The sequence below is a fragment of the Panthera uncia genome, chromosome A2 (genome assembly GCF_023721935.1).
Source record: "Panthera uncia isolate 11264 chromosome A2, Puncia_PCG_1.0, whole genome shotgun sequence".
NCBI lineage: Eukaryota > Metazoa > Chordata > Mammalia > Carnivora > Felidae > Panthera > Panthera uncia.
Genome location: NC_064816.1, coordinates 10,357,122 through 10,377,049, shown reverse-complemented (window position 1 = coordinate 10,377,049; position 19,928 = coordinate 10,357,122). Strand labels below are relative to the sequence as shown.

General features: G+C 48.9%; 2 protein-coding genes across 3 annotated transcripts; one reads left to right on the top strand and one right to left on the bottom strand.

Moving 5' to 3' along the window:
• Window positions 1–837: 837 nt before the first annotated feature.
• SLC1A6 (solute carrier family 1 member 6) lies at window positions 838–10,869 on the top strand. Of its 2 annotated transcripts, XM_049640067.1 has the most exons (9): window positions 838–1,092; window positions 1,288–1,425; window positions 2,564–2,768; window positions 3,509–3,551; window positions 4,056–4,399; window positions 6,885–7,118; window positions 8,311–8,505; window positions 9,274–9,408; window positions 10,218–10,869. In XM_049640067.1, exons 1-9 carry the CDS (start codon window positions 888–890, stop codon window positions 10,411–10,413), a joined length of 1,695 nt encoding a protein of 564 aa, XP_049496024.1. In that variant the 5' UTR covers window positions 838–887; the 3' UTR covers window positions 10,414–10,869. The 2 variants fall into 2 exon arrangements, with proteins under 2 accessions (XP_049496024.1, XP_049496026.1); XM_049640069.1 differs by lacking the exons at window positions 2,564–2,768; window positions 6,885–7,118; window positions 8,311–8,505; window positions 9,274–9,408; window positions 10,218–10,869 and having other exon boundaries at window positions 4,056–4,086.
• A 1,864-nt stretch (window positions 10,870–12,733) lies between these two features.
• LOC125930968 (olfactory receptor 7C2) lies at window positions 12,734–13,689 on the bottom strand. The gene is given in 2 exon segments (XM_049643125.1): window positions 12,734–12,801; window positions 12,804–13,689. Coding segments are annotated over 2 exon segments (954 nt in total).
• Window positions 13,690–19,928: the final 6,239 nt, after the last annotated feature.

Below are 19,928 nucleotides of genomic sequence, written 5' to 3'. Positions count from 1 at the left end.
TTGTAAGGTATTTAGTTGGTAAGAGGATCGACAGGTTTTTATTTTTGTATGCACTGCATTTAATGTGTGTTAAAATATAATTTGCATTTCAAGTAATGATCTAAAGCTTCCGTTGGAGATATATTTATTTCAGTAAGGAAATAAGGTTATAGGGAAGTGGTCAGATACAGAGAAGACGCAAAAGTCTGGTTTTGGGAATAGTGCCTGGCACCCCAGAGAGAACTCAGAACATCACATTCCCCTTCAAAGATGAGTCCTGAAGAGCCACTGGGGACAAGGTCACCATTTCCTCCCTAAGGAACCGCACCTCCAGCTCCTTTCTTCACCTGAACACTCATGCAGACCAGTTGCATTTGTCGGGCACTGACTTTTGCCAGGCTCCTGATGATTTTGTCATTGTGGATGGTCCACTTGTCCGCACCTCCAGGCCAGACACGAAACCACATTAATTTGGGGGCTAACCCCAGGGGCCTTGTCTAGGGCTCTGCATGCACGTGGCGCTCAGCAAAGGCTCTTTAGTTTGGTTTGTGAGCTGGGGCAGCCCCCACCTCCTCCTGATGGTGTGAAATAAGGAGGGTTCTGGAGCCAGGGAGTGGCAGAAACCTCCATTACCTTGTGATCTCCCACCCCGCCTCTCCCCAGCCACGTCCGCGAGCGATTCAGGAGATCTTGACCTCTTTCTCCCCGGGGTGTAACCCTGGAGCCCCAGGCGGTGTTCTCAGGTGTCTCAGGATGGGCGCGTCCCAGCAGGTGGACGTCCGCCCTCCTCTGGTGCCTGGATTCTCTCTGAGCCCCTCGCTGGTTTCTTCCACCCTTTCCCCTCTCCCTACAGCCGCCCTCTGTCCTGCCCCTCACTGGAAGGCCCCTGTGGCCCCGGCAGATAGACGATGAGCAGCCACGGGAACAGCCTGTTCCTGCGGGAGAGTGGCCAGCGGCTGGGCCGGGTGGGCTGGCTGCAGCGGCTGCAAGAAAGTCTGCAGCAGAGGGCACTGCGCACGCGCCTGCGCCTGCAGACCATGACCCGTGAGCACGTGCTGCGCTTCCTGCGCCGGAACGCCTTCATCCTGCTGACCGTCAGCGCGGTGGTCATCGGTGAGCCGGCTTGGGGGGGGCGGGGTCCCCGGGGAAATCAACTGCCCGCACGCATATTCACTCCACCTACCGGTTGTCACCCACGCGAGCGCATCCCGCCGCCCACTGCGTTCCCTCCGCCCCCATAAGGACACATTCACACAGGTGGGGCTGAGTGACCCAAACCACTCCACAGAGCCCCTCTTTCGGTCCTAGGGGTCAGCCTGGCCTTTGCCCTGCGCCCGTACCAGCTTACCTACCGGCAGATCAAGTACTTCTCTTTCCCCGGAGAGCTTCTCATGAGGATGTTGCAGATGCTGGTGCTGCCGCTCATTGTCTCCAGCCTGGTCACAGGTGAGCGAGCCCAGGCCAGTGGTGGCTTCTAAGACCCATCCGACAGTCCCAGCTCAAACCTGGAGCCAGAGCTATCCCAGGCATGAGATCACCTCCCTACCTCAGGACCTGGAACGCGAAGCCGGCACCTAGCCCCGAGTTCTTGGGCCAGGGCCCGGATCTTCGTCAGACTCAGGTTCCAGACCCAGTGAGACCTATGCCACTTAGTAACTTTACCGGACGTTTCCATGGAGGTAGAATACCAGCCCGCCAGGGGCTTAGCATCATTCAGGGGGGCAGCCAGGGAAGAGAGTACCACACGGATGGCCAAGGGGTGGGATGCGGGTAAAGGTGTTTGAGATGGAGGGGACAGGACGGTGAGTGGGGGATGGGGTAGAAATATGGATGGGCTATGCAGAAGTCGGCGAATTCTTTTGGAAAGGGCCAGAGAGTGAACATTTTCAGCATGGGGGGCGGTGCGTATGATCTCTGTCATAACTACCCAGTTCTGTTAAGGTAGTATGGGAGCAGCCGCGGACTCATATGTAATCAAGTGGGCATGGTTGTGTTCCAATAAAACTTTATTTGCAAAACCAGACCTAAGTGGTTGATTGCCAACCTCCAGACTTGATTGGCATGAAGGTTGGCATGAAGAATGCTTTCTTGGGCTGGGTTTCCCAGAAGCAGAGCTTAAGATGGGGATCTTTGCACAAGCGATTGGTCAAGAGATGGCATTCAAGAGAGACCTATGAGCAAGTGAAGGAAGCAAGATGAGGCAGGGAAAGCATCTCAGCCGAGCTGTGGGTTCAGGAGAAGGTTGGCCTCCCAGCCCTATCCCACGGGTAGCTGTGGAACAGGAGTAATGCTACAGGATTGTTCTTCTCACCTCTGCCCCCACCTGAGTCAAAGGGGCTGGCCCTTTGAATCCCAGATACAGGCAGCCTTTGGCTTGAGACCTTCCATGGGGTGTTTCTGGGCAAGGCAGCTTTTGTTCTGCTGAGGGCAGCTCTCAAGAGAGGGGGGCAGCACGAACTGTTAGCAGCCAACAGACGCAGCAGCTGAAGGACAGGTGCATTAGTCTGGTAAAGGGCATTTGGATGGGCGAGTGGGTGGTGGGGTGTGGACGGGGCTGCTCAGGGCGGTACCCACTGTCCTCTAGGTATGGCGTCCCTGGATAACAAGGCAACAGGCCGGATGGGGATGCGGGCAGCTGTATACTACATGGTGACCACGGTCATTGCTGTCTTCATTGGCATCCTCATGGTCACCATCATCCACCCTGGGAAGGGCTCCAAGGAGGGGCTGCACCGCGAGGGTCGCATTGAGACCATCCCCACAGCTGATGCCTTCATGGACCTGGTCAGGTGACGTCCTTTCTAATTTTGATGGGAACTCTAAGCCTAGATGCAACAAAGTGTGCTCAAGGAGAGACTAGGGAACAGGCTGATTCAGCCTGGAAATGCAACACCCAAGTTGAACCTAGTCTCTTGGTACCTGCTTTCTGCCCTGGAGCGTTGCACAAATGCTCTGAGAGTCGGTGACTTCTAGGGTATGACCTTTTGGCCCTTAGGCTCTGGAGGCTAGAGCTGCATGTTGAGACAGGCTCAGAACAGGTGGTGGCTGGTGTTCCCAAGCTCCATCGGAGGATGAATGACTCTCTTAGGCAAGATTTTGACAGCCAGAATCAAGGCTCACCATGGTTCTTCCCTGGTCCCTGACTTGGGGGAAACCCACAAGTTGTCTGGGTTTTTTGAGGCATCACTGGTACGTGTGTGTGAGTTGAAATCCCCAAGGTGGCTCGGTAGGGGATTTCTCCTCCCCACTGAAGGGCTTGGAGAGACCTGGATTTGAGGTCCATCTGTACCTTTCAGGAGCTGTGTGGCTTTGGGCACCTTCCATAAAGTCTCTGTGGTTTGGTTTCTTTGTGCATAAAATGGGGGACATCAATAGTGCTAGAAGGGACACTTCTAGAGGTTGTAGGGTTTAGATCATACAGGTCACTTAGCTCAGTACCTGGCCTAGAGTAAGCATTCACATGTTGGCTGCCGTTATTATCGTTGGTGCTGCTGCTAACTACCTCCCTTCCTCTGATGTTTTTCTGCAGAAATATGTTTCCACCCAACCTTGTGGAGGCCTGCTTCAAACAGGTCAGGAGGAAGTACACAGTTTGTTCAAGGAGGTTTGGAGGGTGGGAGTGGTGGTAGGGGGCTTGCTGCTGAGTGAATGGTCCCCGAGTGAGGGATGGGAAGAAGGGCCTGACAGAGCAATGGGCAGGGGCTTTTGGAAGAGTCTGGGAGAGAGAATGTACCTCCCATTGGTGGAATGACCAGCTCTTAGGCCATGAGCTTCCTGGGGATGGTTCTGGAGGAGGAACCAATGTGTCTCACCATAGATGGTTGAGGAGAGAGGCCTTCTAATCTGTTGGAGCAGGGAGCTTTGAAAAATGCGGAATCTACGCGTTGGTCATTCACTCCTCCATTCATGTGTTGCTTCACTCGTTCTTCTACGCGTTGGTCAAGTACTTCGTTTACTCACTCAGATCCACTGAATAAGATTCTCCAGGGTGTGGCAACCAGGAATTGGTGTTCTCGGTAAATTTCTCCAGGAGGTTCTGATGCATCGATTTTGGCCCCGATCTCTCCATATTTCAGTTCAAGACGCAGTACAGCACAAGGTTGGTAACTAGGACCATAGTGAGGACAGAGAATGGATCTGAGCCGGGCACCGCCATGCCTCCCCCATCCTCGATGGACAACGGAACCAGCCTCCTGGAAAATGTCACATGGGCCTTGGGCACCCTACAGGAGGTGCTGAGCTTCGAGGAGACTGTGCCTGTGCCTGGCTCAGCCAATGGCATCAATGCCCTGGGCCTCGTGGTCTTCTCTGTGGCCTTTGGGCTGGTCATCGGTGGCATGAAACACAAGGGCCGAGTCCTGCGGGATTTCTTCGACAGCCTCAATGAGGCTATTATGAGGATGGTGGGCATCATTATCTGGTGAGTGATGGGCTGTGACAGTGTGGGCAGGTGACGGCCCGCGGGAAAGGTGGAGCTGGGGCTGGGAAGTTGGGTGGTGGGGCAGATGCTCAAGGGGCCATTGGGGCCTTTTGGCCCAGATCATTTATATATGTATTGGTGAATCGACTCATTCATGTGTTCACTTATAAATTTACTCATGGACTCATCTTCACATTAATGAAACCATTGATTGATTTGTTCATTTATTGACTCACTGCACCATCGATTCATTCGAGCTCATTCTTTGGCCTGCTCATTCATCTCTGCATTTGCTATCCTCCCATTGACTGGCTCACATATTCCCTGCATTCATTCACCTTTTCACTTAACACCCTCATTCATTCACTCACCCCTTTGTTTGTGTCTCATTTGCTCCTTTTCTAACTCATTTAGCCCCTTGCTAATTATTCCTTAATCGATACATGCACGCATTCATTCATTCTTTACGTGTGTCTGTTCCTTCACCAATTCCTCCACTCATTCAGCAGACATTTTCCCAGGCTAACTCGGTCTTGAACTCTGGAGTACAGAGATCCATTGAATTCAATCATGAAGTCTTGGAGGAGACAGCCCCATACTAGATAAATGTGATTCAAGGCGGAAGGTTCTAGAGTAAAGGGACATTTCAAAGGTGTTGAGAACGTGGAGAAGTGAGCAGCCAGTGGACAGATAGGTAGTGGACTCTGCTTGGGAAGCCGAGGAGGGAGTCATAGAAAAGGTCACTTCTTAGTTGGGTCTTGAAAGGTAAGTGGGAATCCGACAGGACAGGGAGGGGGAAGAGGCCCTTCAAGCGGAGACGAGAGAACACGCAAAGCCTGCAAGGACCTGAATTGCCGGGAGAATGGCAGGGAGTTCAGGGAGGCGGGAGCACAAGGTGAGTTGGGAGTGGCCATGAAAGATGCTAACAAGACCAGGGCGCCTGGGTGGCTCAGCCGGTTGAGCGTCCAACTCTTGGTTTCAACTCAGGTCGTGATCTCACAGTTCGTGGGTTCAAGTCCCGTGTCGGGCTCTGCGCTGACAGCGCGGAGCCTGCTTGGCATTTTTTTCTCCCTCTTTCTGCCCCTCCCCCGTTCTCTCTGTCTCTCTCAAAAATAAATAAACTTAAAAAAAAAAAAAAAAAGATGTGGACGAGACTGTCTGGTCCCAGACTGGAGAAGATTTTGTACATCATCCCCAATAACTAGAAAGCTGTGTAGGGGGCTAGAGGCCAAGGTGAAAGCTTGGAAAAGCAGTGGACGGTGAGCTTGTCAAGGAGACTGAGTTTTGGAAACCATAAATCGAAAGTGGTGTCGTTGGCAGGTTTGGGTCAAATATCCCGATGTACTGGGTGGCTGAGGGTAGAAGGAAAGAAGCCCTGTGCAGTTGACCTGAAGGTGAGGAACTTTGTTGGGGGATCAGGAGGAAGGACGAAGATGGGGAGGTTGGGAAGGGCGTTCATGAGCAGACACAGAGGTAGGTCTAGGCTGGGAGACAACTCTGCACCTTCACATCGGCTGTCACCCTGAGCCTAGCTGAGCCCAGCTGGGGGGGACAGGTGAGCCCCCGATGAACTCACTTCTGTCTCCTCTCTTTCACTCGCTGCTCTAGCCGCACCGGTCTGCTCTCTACTCCTTTACTTCTTCCAGCTCATGCTCATCTCAGGGTCTTTGCACTGTGCCTGCAATGCTTCCCGCGCGGGTGGATGTGTCCCTCCTCACCACTCGGGCCCCTGCGTGAATGTCAGCATCTCTAGAGAAGCCCCTCCTTGACCACGCATGTTTCCACAGCCCCACTCAGGGGCTCTGTTTTGCGGCGGTCGCCCTCCGAAGTTTTAAATCAGGTGTTTCTATGTGTACCGCCCGTTTCCCCATCAGGATGTGGGTGCCACAGGGGCAGGGACCTTGTGACCGGAGCAGAGCGGGTGCTCAGGAGAGAGGTTGAATAAGTAGATGATTTGACAAGACACGTGGTTTGAGATGTCCATGGGAAATTCAGGTGCAATAGCTCAGGGCTGGTGAGTGAGTGGGAGTATGCACTTACAGAACAGGCAGTAGGGGCCTAGAGGTTACCCACTTAGCGCAAAAAGAGTTGGAGGCGGTGAATAAGGGGCGTTCAAAGGCCAGCGATAGGGACCGTCTGGGCCACGTCTAGGGAGAGAGTCCCAAGGGCGGTGATTCTTTGGGGAGGGACTTGAATGGGAATGGAGGTAAGAGAGACCTCATAAGATTGTATCGTGTGGAGTTGTAGGAGCCTTTCCCCACTGTAGTGGGCATGAGTTCTGGGTGAGTGGGAAGAGGAAGTGGACTGTGCCTGTGGGGCCCTTCCCTGTTCGTGAGTGTGTGGGGAAGGTTGGGGTGGAGTAGGGTGCTGGACCATGGGCACTGCCTGGCCCCAGGGGCTTATATGGGCAAAGCCTTGGGAATGCCAGCTCTGAGCCTTAGGGGGAGTCATGAAGGAGCTCTGACAGGCTTCTGGCTTGGCCTAGGTACGCACCCGTGGGCATCCTGTTCCTGATTGCTGGGAAGATCCTCGAGATGGAAGACATGGCCGTCCTGGGGGGTCAGCTGGGCATGTACACCCTGACCGTCATCGTGGGCTTGTTCCTCCATGCTGGTGGTGTCCTGCCCCTCATCTACTTCCTCATCACCCACCGGAACCCCTTCCCCTTCATTGGGGGCGTGCTGCAGGCCCTCATCACTGCCATGGGCACGTCTTCCAGGTACGGCCTAATCCCCCACCCCTGGTGCTTTTCCGAGGTTCGCTGTTGTCCACCTGCTCTCCTAGGAGTCCTGCCCTCCTTCACCCCCTACTGAGCCTCGTCTGTGCTGTGCGGTAATGTCAGTGGCTCCGGAAGGTCTCCAGGTCGACCAACACCTCAGTGCTGATCTCTTTCCCCGCACTGGCTCTCCCGACCTCTTTTCCTCCTTGTCTATTTCTCTGTTGTGTATGGAGGAGAACTAGCTGCCAGTCTTGAGGTTAAGCCTAAGCTTCCCACGGGTTCCATGTTCTCGGTCATTTTTCTGGCTCAGAGAGTTTCATTTCCCCTCGGGGTGGTGGCTGGGAGCTCTTTTGGCCTCCTTGTCCTTTTCTCGTGGTTTTAGGGGGTTAGTAAAGAACTTCCCTTTTCCCCATCATCTAAATTCAAAATAGTTTGAGAAGTGTCACAAGGACCAACCAGCTGGAAGAATGGTGTCATTTTTATTGCTCGCACTGCTGCCTGGAGATTTGGTCTGTGGCCAAGAGTTTGGGTGCCATCACAGCCCAGAATTAAACTCAACCTGGTCGTCACAGGGCTGGATCCCCAAAGGCCTTCTCTGTGGGTCCAGGCTTCTCACTGCGTGGCATCAGGTTGACCAGGCAGAGCACATGTTTTGTGGACAGACGGACTCCCAAATGAGATGGCCACTCCTTCAGCTACACTCCCCCATCAGTTAGGACCCCTTCCTCCCCTGAGGGGCGGTGGGAGAGAGGCAAGGAGGGTTAGTGTAGCTGGGGTGCCCCGTGAACCACAGGAGTGGGGGACTAGGGGTCCCTGTAATACTTCTCTCTCAACCTTGAAGGTGTGGGTGGGAGGCCAGCAGACCGTTCATCCCCTCCTTCCTGGGAGTGGAAAGTACACTAGTGGCACAAACATGTGCCTAGTAACCAGCCTTAAGCTATGGGCTTTAAGCGGGTCCAGAGACCTTCACCCTAGGGGACTGCCATTGCTGTGCGCTTCTGGCAACATGAGGAATCCCTCTTCCCTGTGCAGTTATCAGTCTCTGAAATGTTATACGCCTGCCAGCCTCTCCTCACTCTGGCTCCCACCTGGGCCCTTGGTGTTCTCAGCAGAATCTCTCTTTCGACTCATTGCGGCCCCGGCCCCCACCCTGCCAACCCCCGTTCTCAGTCTCCTGGGCTCTCTCCCCTAGCTCTGCAACGTTGCCCATCACCTTCCGCTGCCTGGAGGAGGGCCTAGGTGTGGACCGACGCATCACCAGGTTTGTGCTGCCTGTGGGGGCCACCGTCAACATGGACGGGACCGCCCTGTACGAGGCCCTGGCCGCCATCTTCATCGCCCAAGTCAACAACTATGAGCTCAACCTGGGCCAGATCACAACTATCAGGTGAGGGGGTCTTGGGTGGGCTGTGCCAGCAGGTGAGACCTCAGAAGTCGTTAGCTTGGCTAGGGGTGGGGGTGGGGGAGGCTCAGCTTGAGGTCAGGGGAGGCTTTGAATGTTGGAGCAGGGGGATGTGGGATGAGCCCAGTCACCCAGGCCAACTGAGCTTGTCAGGAGCTGGCGTGATGTTTGAGTCCCCATTTCCTTTCCCATGCTGTTGTGGGACATCCCTTTGCCCAGGATTTTCCAAAGTATGGTCTGGTGCAACCTAATGACACGAGGCTCTTAACGATGGATTCCTGGGCCTCGTCACCCAGAGGTTCCAACGCGGTCATTATAAATACAACAGCAAACATTATCACCTCCTTTCGGTCTTTGCTTCGGGGTCACACTTTCGGGGAAGTGTTCCCTGAATGTTCGGTTTAAAATCGCATGGTCTGGACCCTCGTAGACTGACCCGTTCCTCCATAGCGCCATCTGCCTTAGTATATATGTTAAGTACTCATCTTGCTCCTTGCCTGCCTCCCCTCCCCTTAGAATGTGAGCTCTGTTTGGGCAGGGGTTTTCTTCCATGGGAATTTCTACTAGGCCTCTAGCTTGTAGCATATGCTCCGTAAGTATGAGTTGAAAGAATACATTTATTGAAGGCTGCTTTTTGTTTTCAGGAACTTAATTTAAGATGTCGTCTCCCCTTCCATGGTGTCCTTTCTCACTGTCCGCCTCATCTTCCCCTTCCCTCCTCCTGCCCCCGCTGTGTTCTCTTTCCATGTGCAGTATCACGGCGACAGCAGCCAGCGTTGGGGCTGCTGGCATCCCCCAGGCGGGTCTGGTCACCATGGTCATTGTGCTCACATCGGTGGGCCTGCCCACTGAAGACATCACGCTGATCATAGCGGTGGACTGGTTCCTGTGAGTCCCTTCAGACCTTGGTGCTCTCGCTCCTCAACCCTCACTCCCCACCCGCGTTCCCCTCAGTCCAGCGAGGACACAGAGTTCTAGAATTTGAGAGCAGAAGGGAAGCCGTGGAGCACACTATGGGCCGTGGCCCGCGGTTCCCAAATTCCAGAGTTAACCTTGGGGAAGTAGGACAGGGAGGAGAGGAGCAATGGGGGCTTTAGCTCTCAGCCTTGTAGAAGTCACAAGAAGGCGATCTGTGGGACAGAGCTGGCTTGCCAGTGTTTTTTGTGTGTTTGTTTTTAATTCTCAACTTTGAAACACGGGAGGTTTACGTTGAAAAAAAACCCCAAAAAACTCTGGACTTTCATCCCCATTTGGGAGCTCTGTGCTGGACCCGAGTCCCATTTAGACAGCCTCCAATCTTGCCGGGGAAGCTTTGGCATCTTTCCCTGGTTACACGTAGTTCACTTTGGTGAGCTGATTTACTCATGGTGGTTCCCGTCCTCCTCCTGTATGCCGTTCAGCCCACAGCGTCTCATTTTCTCCATCAGATGTTTATGTGCTTAAAAAGAGAGAATTGCATTGCTGAGATCAAACGTGAGCACATCAGCATTGAGCCAACCTGTGTTTGGTAGGAGGGGAAACTGAGGACACTGAAGGGGAGGAACCTGCCTGAGGTTATGTGGTCGTGGAGGGGACGTGAGCCCCAACTCCCAGCACAAGGGACCCCCCCCCCCCCGACCCTGCTACACCCACTCTTCATGAACTCTTGAAACTTCGAGTAACCGTGGCTTCTCTCTCCCCTCCCCTCCCCTCCCCAGTGACCGGCTTCGCACAATGACCAATGTTCTGGGGGACTCTATTGGAGCAGCCGTCATTGAGCATTTGTCTCAGCGGGAGCTGGAGCTGCAAGAAGCCGAGCTCACCCTCCCCAGCCTGGGGAAGCCCTACAAGTCGCTCATGGCACAAGAGAAGGGGGCGTCCAGGGGCCGGGGAGGCAACGAGAGTGCCATGTGAGGGGACCCCAGCCCTGCTGCCCATAGAGGAGGGAACGGGGCTGGGGAGGGGGGGTCCTAGGGAAGACCCACTGCCCCAATGACTGTGCGCTGAACACACGTGTTCTGTCCAGCTTGTTTGGTGGAAACTAAGATAAAGGAGCAGGAACCAAAGGGTGTCCAAGGCCTCCATTTCTCTCTGGGCGCATGCAGAGAACTCGTGGAGGGCAGTGAGCTTCGGGTCCGACAAGCGGAGGGGTCAGCTCATGCCCTTTATTTTCTCAAGGAGTGGTGGAATTGAAGGAAGTAAGGGATAACCGCCATTTATCATAATAAAACAATGTGTGTGACCTCCGTGTCGGGGGTCCCCGAGACCTGAAGGTTCAATGATTTGCTAGAAAGACTCGTGGAACTCAGAGAAGCTCCGATGCTCACGTTTATAGTTGACTGCTGTGAAAGATGACAGATTAAAAATCTGCCAAGACCAAAGTTGCCTGGGGCGGGGTCCAGAAGTCACCAGACGTGGGCTTCCCATGGCGCCCTCTTAGTGGAACCCCATGGACTCACTCAATCGTCTCCGCAATGATGTGTGACAGCACGTATGGAGTAGTGTCAGCCAAGGAAGTAAGTTCACCTGAGCCTTGGTGTTCAGGACTGTTATCGGGGATCTGTTGTGTAGGCGTTCTTTGGTCCCCACAGAAGTCAAACGAATATAGCAGGTGAACAAAAACAGGCATTCGCCATAAGTTACATGGTCAACACGGACCACGTGGTGTGGATCAAGGTCCCAGATATACCAAGATGCTTTTATGAGGCAGGATATTCCAAGGGCTCAGAGTTACTTCCTGGGAGCCAGTCAAGGGCAAGTCCTTTCTCTGGAACGTGCAGGCTTTCAGCTCCCCTAAGCCTTCCGAGTCAACTCTTTACTTCATGCACCCATGGCTGGGAATAGAGGAAGCAGCTTCCCGTGGGGAAGAATAACTGTGTCTTGTAGTCCAAACTGCTGACTCCTGAAACCAGTTGTCTCAGCCCCCCCCCCCCCCCCCCCACGCTGGCCTCAGGAAGCGCTGTGTCTCCTTAGTGCACAAGGGTGGATGTTGGTCATTTAACATTATTTTCCTGCAGCCTAATAAACCAGGTGGGACATGAAATGAGACTTTAATAAAGCCTTCGGGAAAACACAAGTATATAGAGAGTAACAGGATTCCAGATGTCATGGATATAATTCCAACTCTCTGACCCTTTAGTCCCGGAAACACATTGGTTTTTTTCTGAATCAAATTAAACTTCACTTGAGCACCTGCCTCTCTCACAGCGGGAAGAAACCTTTCAAGCACAGGCGTGTTTCGGGGATACTCCCTCCCCCATTCTTTAGGATCCAGAGAGAACCCTTGGGCATATGTACTTGAGAAAACTGGGAAGTAGGGATCCAGATTTCTTTAGTCTATTTGCAGTCGCCATGGCAACGTTTGTGTCAGAAACTGGAAAAAGTCCAGGCAAAGGCAAGAAGCTTATAAAGCATCCTACTCCACAGTTGACCCTGGGGAGCTTGGCCGGGGATCCCAGTCTCAAACCGGAATTTCTGCCTCTAAGGTGTGGTCAATGGTCTGTGTCTGCAGAAAGCTCCTCGTGGGAGCGGGGTGGGGCAGTTTGCTAGGTCTCCCGTGACAAAGGGCCGCAGACTGGGTGGTTAAACAACAGATGTTTATTTGCTCCTAGTTTTGGAGGCATGTCTTTGACTTGATTCCATTCATGTAACCCCAGAAAACATCTCTCTAAATGTTTCCAAAATAGGCACACATCCCATCACTTTGAAGGTAGATATTAAACACATGGGATTCGATTCAGCTGTTAAGAAATCCAGACCATTACTGAAGCTAACTGAGAAAATAGGCTCTATTCATATAAAGTTAAAGCGACTGGTTACAAAATGAAAAAAAGAAATCCAAGGCACAACCTGAAGAAAAATAGAGGGCAGGAAAGAAACACGGAAGGTTTTGCTCTAAGACATAAAATTTGGAAAAATAAGGTTTTGCTCTAAAACATAAAGTTAGGAAAAATAAAAATATTGCACAGAGGGGGTGCCTGGGTGGCTGTCGGTTAAGCATCCTACTTTGGCTTAGGTCATGATCTCACAGTTTGTGGGTTCGAGGCCCACGATGGCAGTCTCTGTGGTCAGCACAGAGCCTGCTTGGGATCCTCTGTCCCCTCTCTCTCTGCTCCTCCCCTACTTGCATGCATACGCACTCTGTCTCTCTCTCAAAAACAAATAAACATTTAAAATATTTAAAAAATAATGCACAAAGGAAACAGATTTCTGGCCCTCAGCATTGTGTGCCCAGTTACTCATGAGAATCCTGTAATGGTTCCCCAACACTGAGAGGCACTGCCCTGCTGAGGAGTCTCCCAGGGCCACCTTCATGTCCCTGTTCCTCAGACTGTAGATGAAGGGATTCAGCATGGGGGTGACAATCGTGTACATCACCGAGGCCACCAGACTTGTCCTAGAGGATGAAGTCGCTGCAGAACTGAGGTAGACCCCGAGGCCCGTGCCATAGAACAAGGAGACCACCGAGAGGTGAGACCCACACGTGGAAAAGGCTTTGTACTTGCCCCTGGCTGATGAAATTTTCAGGATGGAGGAGAAAATCTGAGAATAAGAAAAGAGGATCCCAGAGAGAGGAAAAACACCTAGGACAATAGTCACAAAATACACCACCATGGTATTGATGAAGGTGTCAGAACAGGCAAGCTTCAGGACTTCAGGAAGATCACAAAAAAAGTGTGGGATTTCCATGTTTGTGCAGAAGGACAGCCTCAAAAGGGTCAAAGTCTCGAGCAGGGAGCCCATGACACTGATGCACCAGGACCCCACGGCCAGCAGCCTACAGAGCTGGGGGTTCATGATGACCATGTAGTGCAGGGGGTGACAGATGGCCACAAAGCGGTCATAGGCCATCACGGTCAGGAGTAAATTGTCCAGGCATCCAAACACGATGAAAAAAAATATCTGGCTGAGGCAGCCTGCACAGGTGATAGGTTTTCTCTGTGTCTGGATGTTCCAGAGCATCTTCGGGACGGTGGTGGAGGTGAAGCAGATGTCTACAAAGGACAGGTTGGCCAGGAAGAAGTACATGGGGGTGTGGAGGTGGGAGTCAGAGCTGACGGCCAGGAGGAGGAGCAGGTTCCCAGTGAACGTGACCAGGTACATGGACAGAAATAGCCCAAAGAAGAAAGGCTTCTCTGTGAATCCCAGGAGGAGAAAGTGTCCAGCTCCTGTTTGGTTTCCTCTTTCCATGGGGCTACTGGCCTTGTCCAGAAAGAGACAAAAAGCAAGACACGATTCACTCCAAATAAGCATTCCCCCGAATGACCGAAATATCCTTAATGCAAACCCAGGGGAATCATGAAGTCGTTTGTTTTGGCTAACGATTGGCTTTCTTTGCTGACAAATTGTGGTTACCATCGCTACCTGGGAAAATTGTCCCTAAGATCAGTGGTTCTCCAGCTGTGGCCCCTGTACAGCACCATCAACATCACGAGGGAACCTGTTAGAAGTGCCCATTTTCAGGCCCACCTGACCTACTGAGTCAGATGCTCTGGGTGTGAGGCCAGCACTCTGGGCCTTGACAAATCCTCCTGGGGATCTGATGCACACCCAAGTTTGGGGAGCACTGCTCTAGTGCTCTCCTGCATCCCTAAGCAGCCATCCACGGGGGCTGCTTTTCACTTTGTGCTCGGTGCTTGTGGGAACGGGCAATTCCCTAACCCCAGGCAGATCGTCCAACCTCTGAGAGGTTCTTTCACTGTGCTGCCTTTCCGCGATTTCTATACCTTAGATCCTGTGGACCATGGGTGTGCCTTCTCATAAAAAAATAATAACCAATATTATTGTTGTTAATAGTCATTTATGTTTCATTTATATTATCAATGCCTAAATAGAAATCCCACCAAAATTGCATTTATAAATATACCGCTCTAGAGTTTCTTATTTATTTATTGATTTCAAAATTTTACATTATTTTTTTAAAATTCCGGTCTAATGAAAGTACAATGTTACATTAGTTTCAGGTGTACAATATAGTGATTCAACGATCTGTGCACCACTCAGTGCTCATCACAAGTGTGTTCTTTAATTCCCATTACCTGTTACACCCCGCCCCCCTCCACCCCCACTTCCCTTCTAGAACCATCAGTGTGTTGTCTTTAGTTAAGAGTCTGCTCCTTGGTGTGCTGTGCTCTTTCCGCCCTGCCTGATTGTTTTCTTTCTTTTCTTTTTTTTTTTTTTATTTAAATTTTTTTTAACGTTTATTTATTTTTGAGACAGAGAGACAGAGCATGAATGGGGGAAGGGCAGAGAGAGAGGGAGACACAGAATCAGAAGCAGGCTCCAGGCTCCGAGCCATCAGCCCAGAGCCCGATGTGGGGCTCGAACTCACAGACCGCGAGATCGTGACCTGAGCTGAAAGTCGGACGCTTAACCGACTGAGCCACCCAGGCGCCCCTGTTTTCTTTCTTAAATTCCACACAGGAGTGAGATCATATGGTATCTGTCTCTCTCTGACTGACTTATCTCACTTAGCATGATACCCTCTAGATCCCTCCACACTGTTGCAAATGGCAAGATCACGTTCTTTTTTTTAGGGTCGAGTAATATGCCATTGTATGTATACCCCACATCTTTTTTATCTAGTCATCAGTCGACTACAGTGCCCTAGGCTTTCTCAATATTGGCTTTTTCTTCACCTAAGTTTGTCCTTTCTTTTTAGCTTTATCAAAGTATAGTTGGTTACAGAATATACTCATACAAGAATACTCATAATTTATCCTCTTAACATATTTTATTTAAAACATTTTCTAATGTTTATTTATTTATTTATTTATTTATAAATTTTAATGTTTATTTTTGAGAGAGAAAGAAAGAGAGAGGCAAAGCATGAGAGAGAGGGAGACACAGAATCCGAAGCAGGCTTTAGGCTCTGAGCTGTAATACAGAGCCCAATGTGGGGCTTGAACCCATGAACCGTGAGATCATGACCTGAGCCGAAGTCGAACGCTTAACTGACCGAGCCACCCAGGTGACCCTAATGTTTATTTATTTTTGAGAGAGAGAGAGAGTACACAAGCTGGGGAGGGACAGAGAGAGAGGGAGACACAGAATCCAAAGCAGGCTCCAGGCTCTGGGCTGTGAGCACACAGCCTGATGTGGGGCTTGAACTCAAGAACTGTGAGATCATGACCTGAGCGGAAACCGGACACTCAACCAACTGAGCCACCCAGGCGCCCCTATTAAAATTTTTAAAAAATGTTTATTTAAGAGAGAGAGAGAGAGAGAGAGAGCGCATGAGCAGGGGAGGGACAAAGAGAGAGAGAGGGAGACACAGAATCCAAAGCAGCTTCCAGGCTCTGAGCTGTCAGCACAGAGCCTGACGCGGGGCTTGAACCCACGAACGATGAGATCATGACCTGAGCCAAAGTTGGACGGTTAACCGACTGAGCCACCCAGGCGCCCCTGGATTTTATTAAAAATTTTAAGTTTTTCTATAATATTTACATACTTTCTCTAAATAATACTAACTTACAACACCTATTTATCTTTGGACCTTATTGCATTGGTATGAAATTCCACAACCCTGCTCAAATTTATGGTAAGAGTTGGTATTCTCAGTTCTTCATATCTTTCAAAGAATTCTGAGAGAGGCGCCGGGGTGGCTCAGTCAGTTAAGGGCTTAAGCCTTAGGCTCAGGTCGTGATCTCACAACCCGCCTGGGGCTCTGTGCTGACAGCTCAGAGCCTGGAGCCTGCTTCCTTTTTCTCTGCCCCTCCCCCCATTCATGCTCTGTCTCTCTCAAAAAGAAATAAACATTAAAAAAAAAAAAAAAAAAAAAAAGGAATTCTGTCCAAGAATAATCTTGGAGTTTTGTAATTTAGTAAGATGTTCATTATAATTTAGGTTACACAAACATATTTTTATCAACTTAACTAGCATTTTAATTCCTAGATACCTTAGAGGGTCTTTGAAAGCATAGTAAGTGTTTAGTGATTAACAATTTAGAAAAAATAATGTTAAATCTGATCTCCACATTACTTGATAAATTTCTTTTTAAAAAAGTTTTTGTTTAAATTCCAGGCAGTTAACATACAGTGTGATATTAGTTTCAGGGGTACAATTTTGTGATTCTAATATTTACTTTTTTTTAAGCATGTTCTACACCCACCATGTGTTATATGTAAGTGGCTAATCACTAAATTCTACACACGAAACCAATTTTACCATATGATAACTAGAATTTAAATAAAAACTTGGAATAAAGAAAGCAAAGTAAGCTCTACACCCAATGCGGGGCTTGAACTCATGCCCCTGAGATCAAGAGTCACCTACGATTTCAATGTTTAATGTTAAGTGTGGAGCGAGAGACCATACAAGCTATGAAAAGAAAATAAATAAAAAATATAGATAACATAAATTAATAGTGAAAATATGTAATCTTTGAAAACAGAAGTTCTCTCTGAATAAAAAGTCTGGAAATAATCCAAGAAACAAAAGAGAAATAAGAAGAAAATATCAATAATTGTACCATTAATTGAAAAAGCTCTTAATGATAAAATGTGCTGTACAGAAAATTAGAATATTAAAAATAATAGATTTGATTGATAAAATGTAACGTATTTAACTTACAAAGTCTAACTATAAGTCATAGAAATATTAATGTATTAACTGGGAAAAATTACGGGATATTAAGGATTCATACAAGAAAATATAAAAAAGGCAATAAATGTTTGAGAATATTGGCACAAACCCAAGGAAAAAAATGAGCTACAAGAAGATCATCCTTGAGTGGTAATATGAATCCTGATTTTAATTTGAACATTTTTTAAAAGTTTATTTATTTATTTTGAGAGAAAGAGAGAGAAAATGAGTGGAGGAGGGGCAGAGAGAGAGGGAGACTGAGAATCTGAAGCAGGTTGAGGGCTGATAGCAGAGAGCTGGATGTGAGGCTTGAACTCATGAAGTGTGAGATCATGACCTGAGCCAAAGTCGGACGCTTAACTCACTGAGCCACCCAGGCGCCCCTGAATCCTGATTTTTGGATTCATTTTCTTCTATTACATCTTTCAAAACCTGCAAATGAACACACATGTGGTCTATCTTCAAGGAATAAAACACTTTAAGATTTGAACATGTTGAGACTAAAATATAAAATAAAACAAAAAGCCTATTAGTCAAGCAGAAAAGTAAGGTAAAAGCAGAGTTAGGGAATTAGAAGGAAAATTCTACAACTGAGAAAGAAATCGCAGGATCAATTCTTTGCCCAAAGCAAACATACAGACGAAATTAGAAGTCTAATGAAAGGGATAAAAAGAAAGAAAAAGAACAGAACTGCCTACAATTAGGAATGAGCAAAACAGACACAGGTTTAAGGATACACGCATCTTTGAAAGATAATATTTATAACTCCATGGTAAAAGTTGGGAAATCTCGAAGAACTGAATTTATTTCTGGGAAAATATGTGTCAGAAGTCGATTCAGAAGGGTAACAGACCAAAATGAAGGAGGGAATTAAACGAACAAAGCTCACCTCCAAAAATGCCCTGGGGAGGATCCCGTGGCAGGAACCATAAAAGAATTCCCCCTTTAAATATTAAAGAAAAGCGAATCTACTATTTGGAATGTTGCTTATCAACACGTGGAAAATTACAACCAATGCAATTCTAGGAGAAAAAGACAGAAGTAAGAGAAGCTAAGTATGGAAAACACAACTCTTCATCATTGGAAGATCATGGATTGGCGGCAGGGGGTGAATTGACGGCCGACCTTTTAACTGAGTATGATTTTCGTAATGCAGTGGATACAAAACAAATATGCAAGGACCAGTAGCCATTTTAAAGTGACATTCGGTGGCACGAAAGTACATTGGCATGTTTTGCAATCATTGCTTCTATCTTGTTCTAAAACGTTTTCATTACCATGGGAACGCTGAACTATTTTTGTAGCTTTTCTGTGAATGTAACATTATTCAAAAATAAAAATTAGCAAAAAAAAAAAAAAAAAAAAGTGGGCGCGCGAGAAAACCCCACCAGCAGTGTTCATATGTACAGTGACATCTGTTAGAAAATAGATCACAAGCATTTCACATGTTAACACAAATATAAATGGCCAGGAATAGGGACTGGAAACTTGCAAATACATAATAAATGAGAGCAATACATTCATTAAATTAGCTAAAATTTCTTGAGGACCTCTTAAGGACCTCATATTAACCTCCTGAAGTGGATACTGCAATTATCCTAACTTTCCAAATACGGAAACTGAGACCCGGAACATTAAGTGACTTGATATATCAGAAGATGTATGAATGGACTCTTAAGTGTTAAGGGTGTGGAATCCCAGGGTATATTTGTTGTTTGAATGAATACATGAGGAAGATTTTCCAGGTGAAAGAATACGAGAGTGTCTTTGGTAGAAGAGAACAGAGACACTTATCATGGCTCCCAAAAACCCGAGGGGAAGAGAAATCGAGAGACACAGGAATGGAATTGTGTAGAATGTTTTAAGTAAGCGGACTCTCACCCCAAATCCAGCCTCCAAGAGCTTCGCCCGTCTCCAGGCCTGTTTCCCACAGCAGATACTCTGATAGCATTAGGGCACCTCTAGTTCTGTGTGTCCTGTCTTCCCTGGGTGACGGATATTCAACTTAGCTCCAAGAAAGGACAGGAAGGGTGCCAGGTACCTGTTCTCTGAAAGGGCACAGCTGAACTCTCTCCTTCCTGGGACAGCTGAGCTGTAGTGAGGGGAGGAAAGGGCATATTTACTACTTCTAGGTCCTCAGAGGTTGAATTCTGACAATTCTCATTAAGTTAATTGTTCTATTATTACTCTATTCTCTGGGCAACTTGTTTCCCATGGGTGAGGGAGTCAAAGTGGAAAAGAACTTTTCTTCTAGGCTTGTCCTCTTGGGAGCATCTTGGATGTCAGCTATGTGTATGACATCCCATGGCCTCTAAGTTGTGGTGTTCTTTTTATTTTATTTTATTTTTTATTTTTTAATGTTTATTTTTGAGAGAGAGAGAGAGAGAGAACACAAGTGAGGGAGGGGCAGAGAGAGAGAGAGGGAGACACAGAATCCGAAGCCCATTCCAGGCTCTGAGCTGTCAGCACCAAACCCGATGTGGGGCTTGAACCCATGAACCGCGAGATCAAGACCTGAGCAGAAGTTGGATGCTAACCGACTGAGCCACCCAGGAGCCCCTAAGTTGTGGTGTTCTTTTCTCCACTGGCCTGACCTTCACTGTCTTCTTTCATGAACATTTCCTCAACATCTGACATGGAATTTCTTTGTCTACCAAAGGCATAAACAGGCATATTTTTCAAGACTCTGTGACACAGTCTCAAGCGCTTTGATTTGGGACTGTGAACAGGGATCTGGACCACACCCAACTCCCAACAAGTATCCCATAGTTACGTGGAAGAAGGGTGGAAATAGATCATCGTGTTTGGTGGAGTGTCAAAAAATTGCTTATTGTTGGGCTGCACAG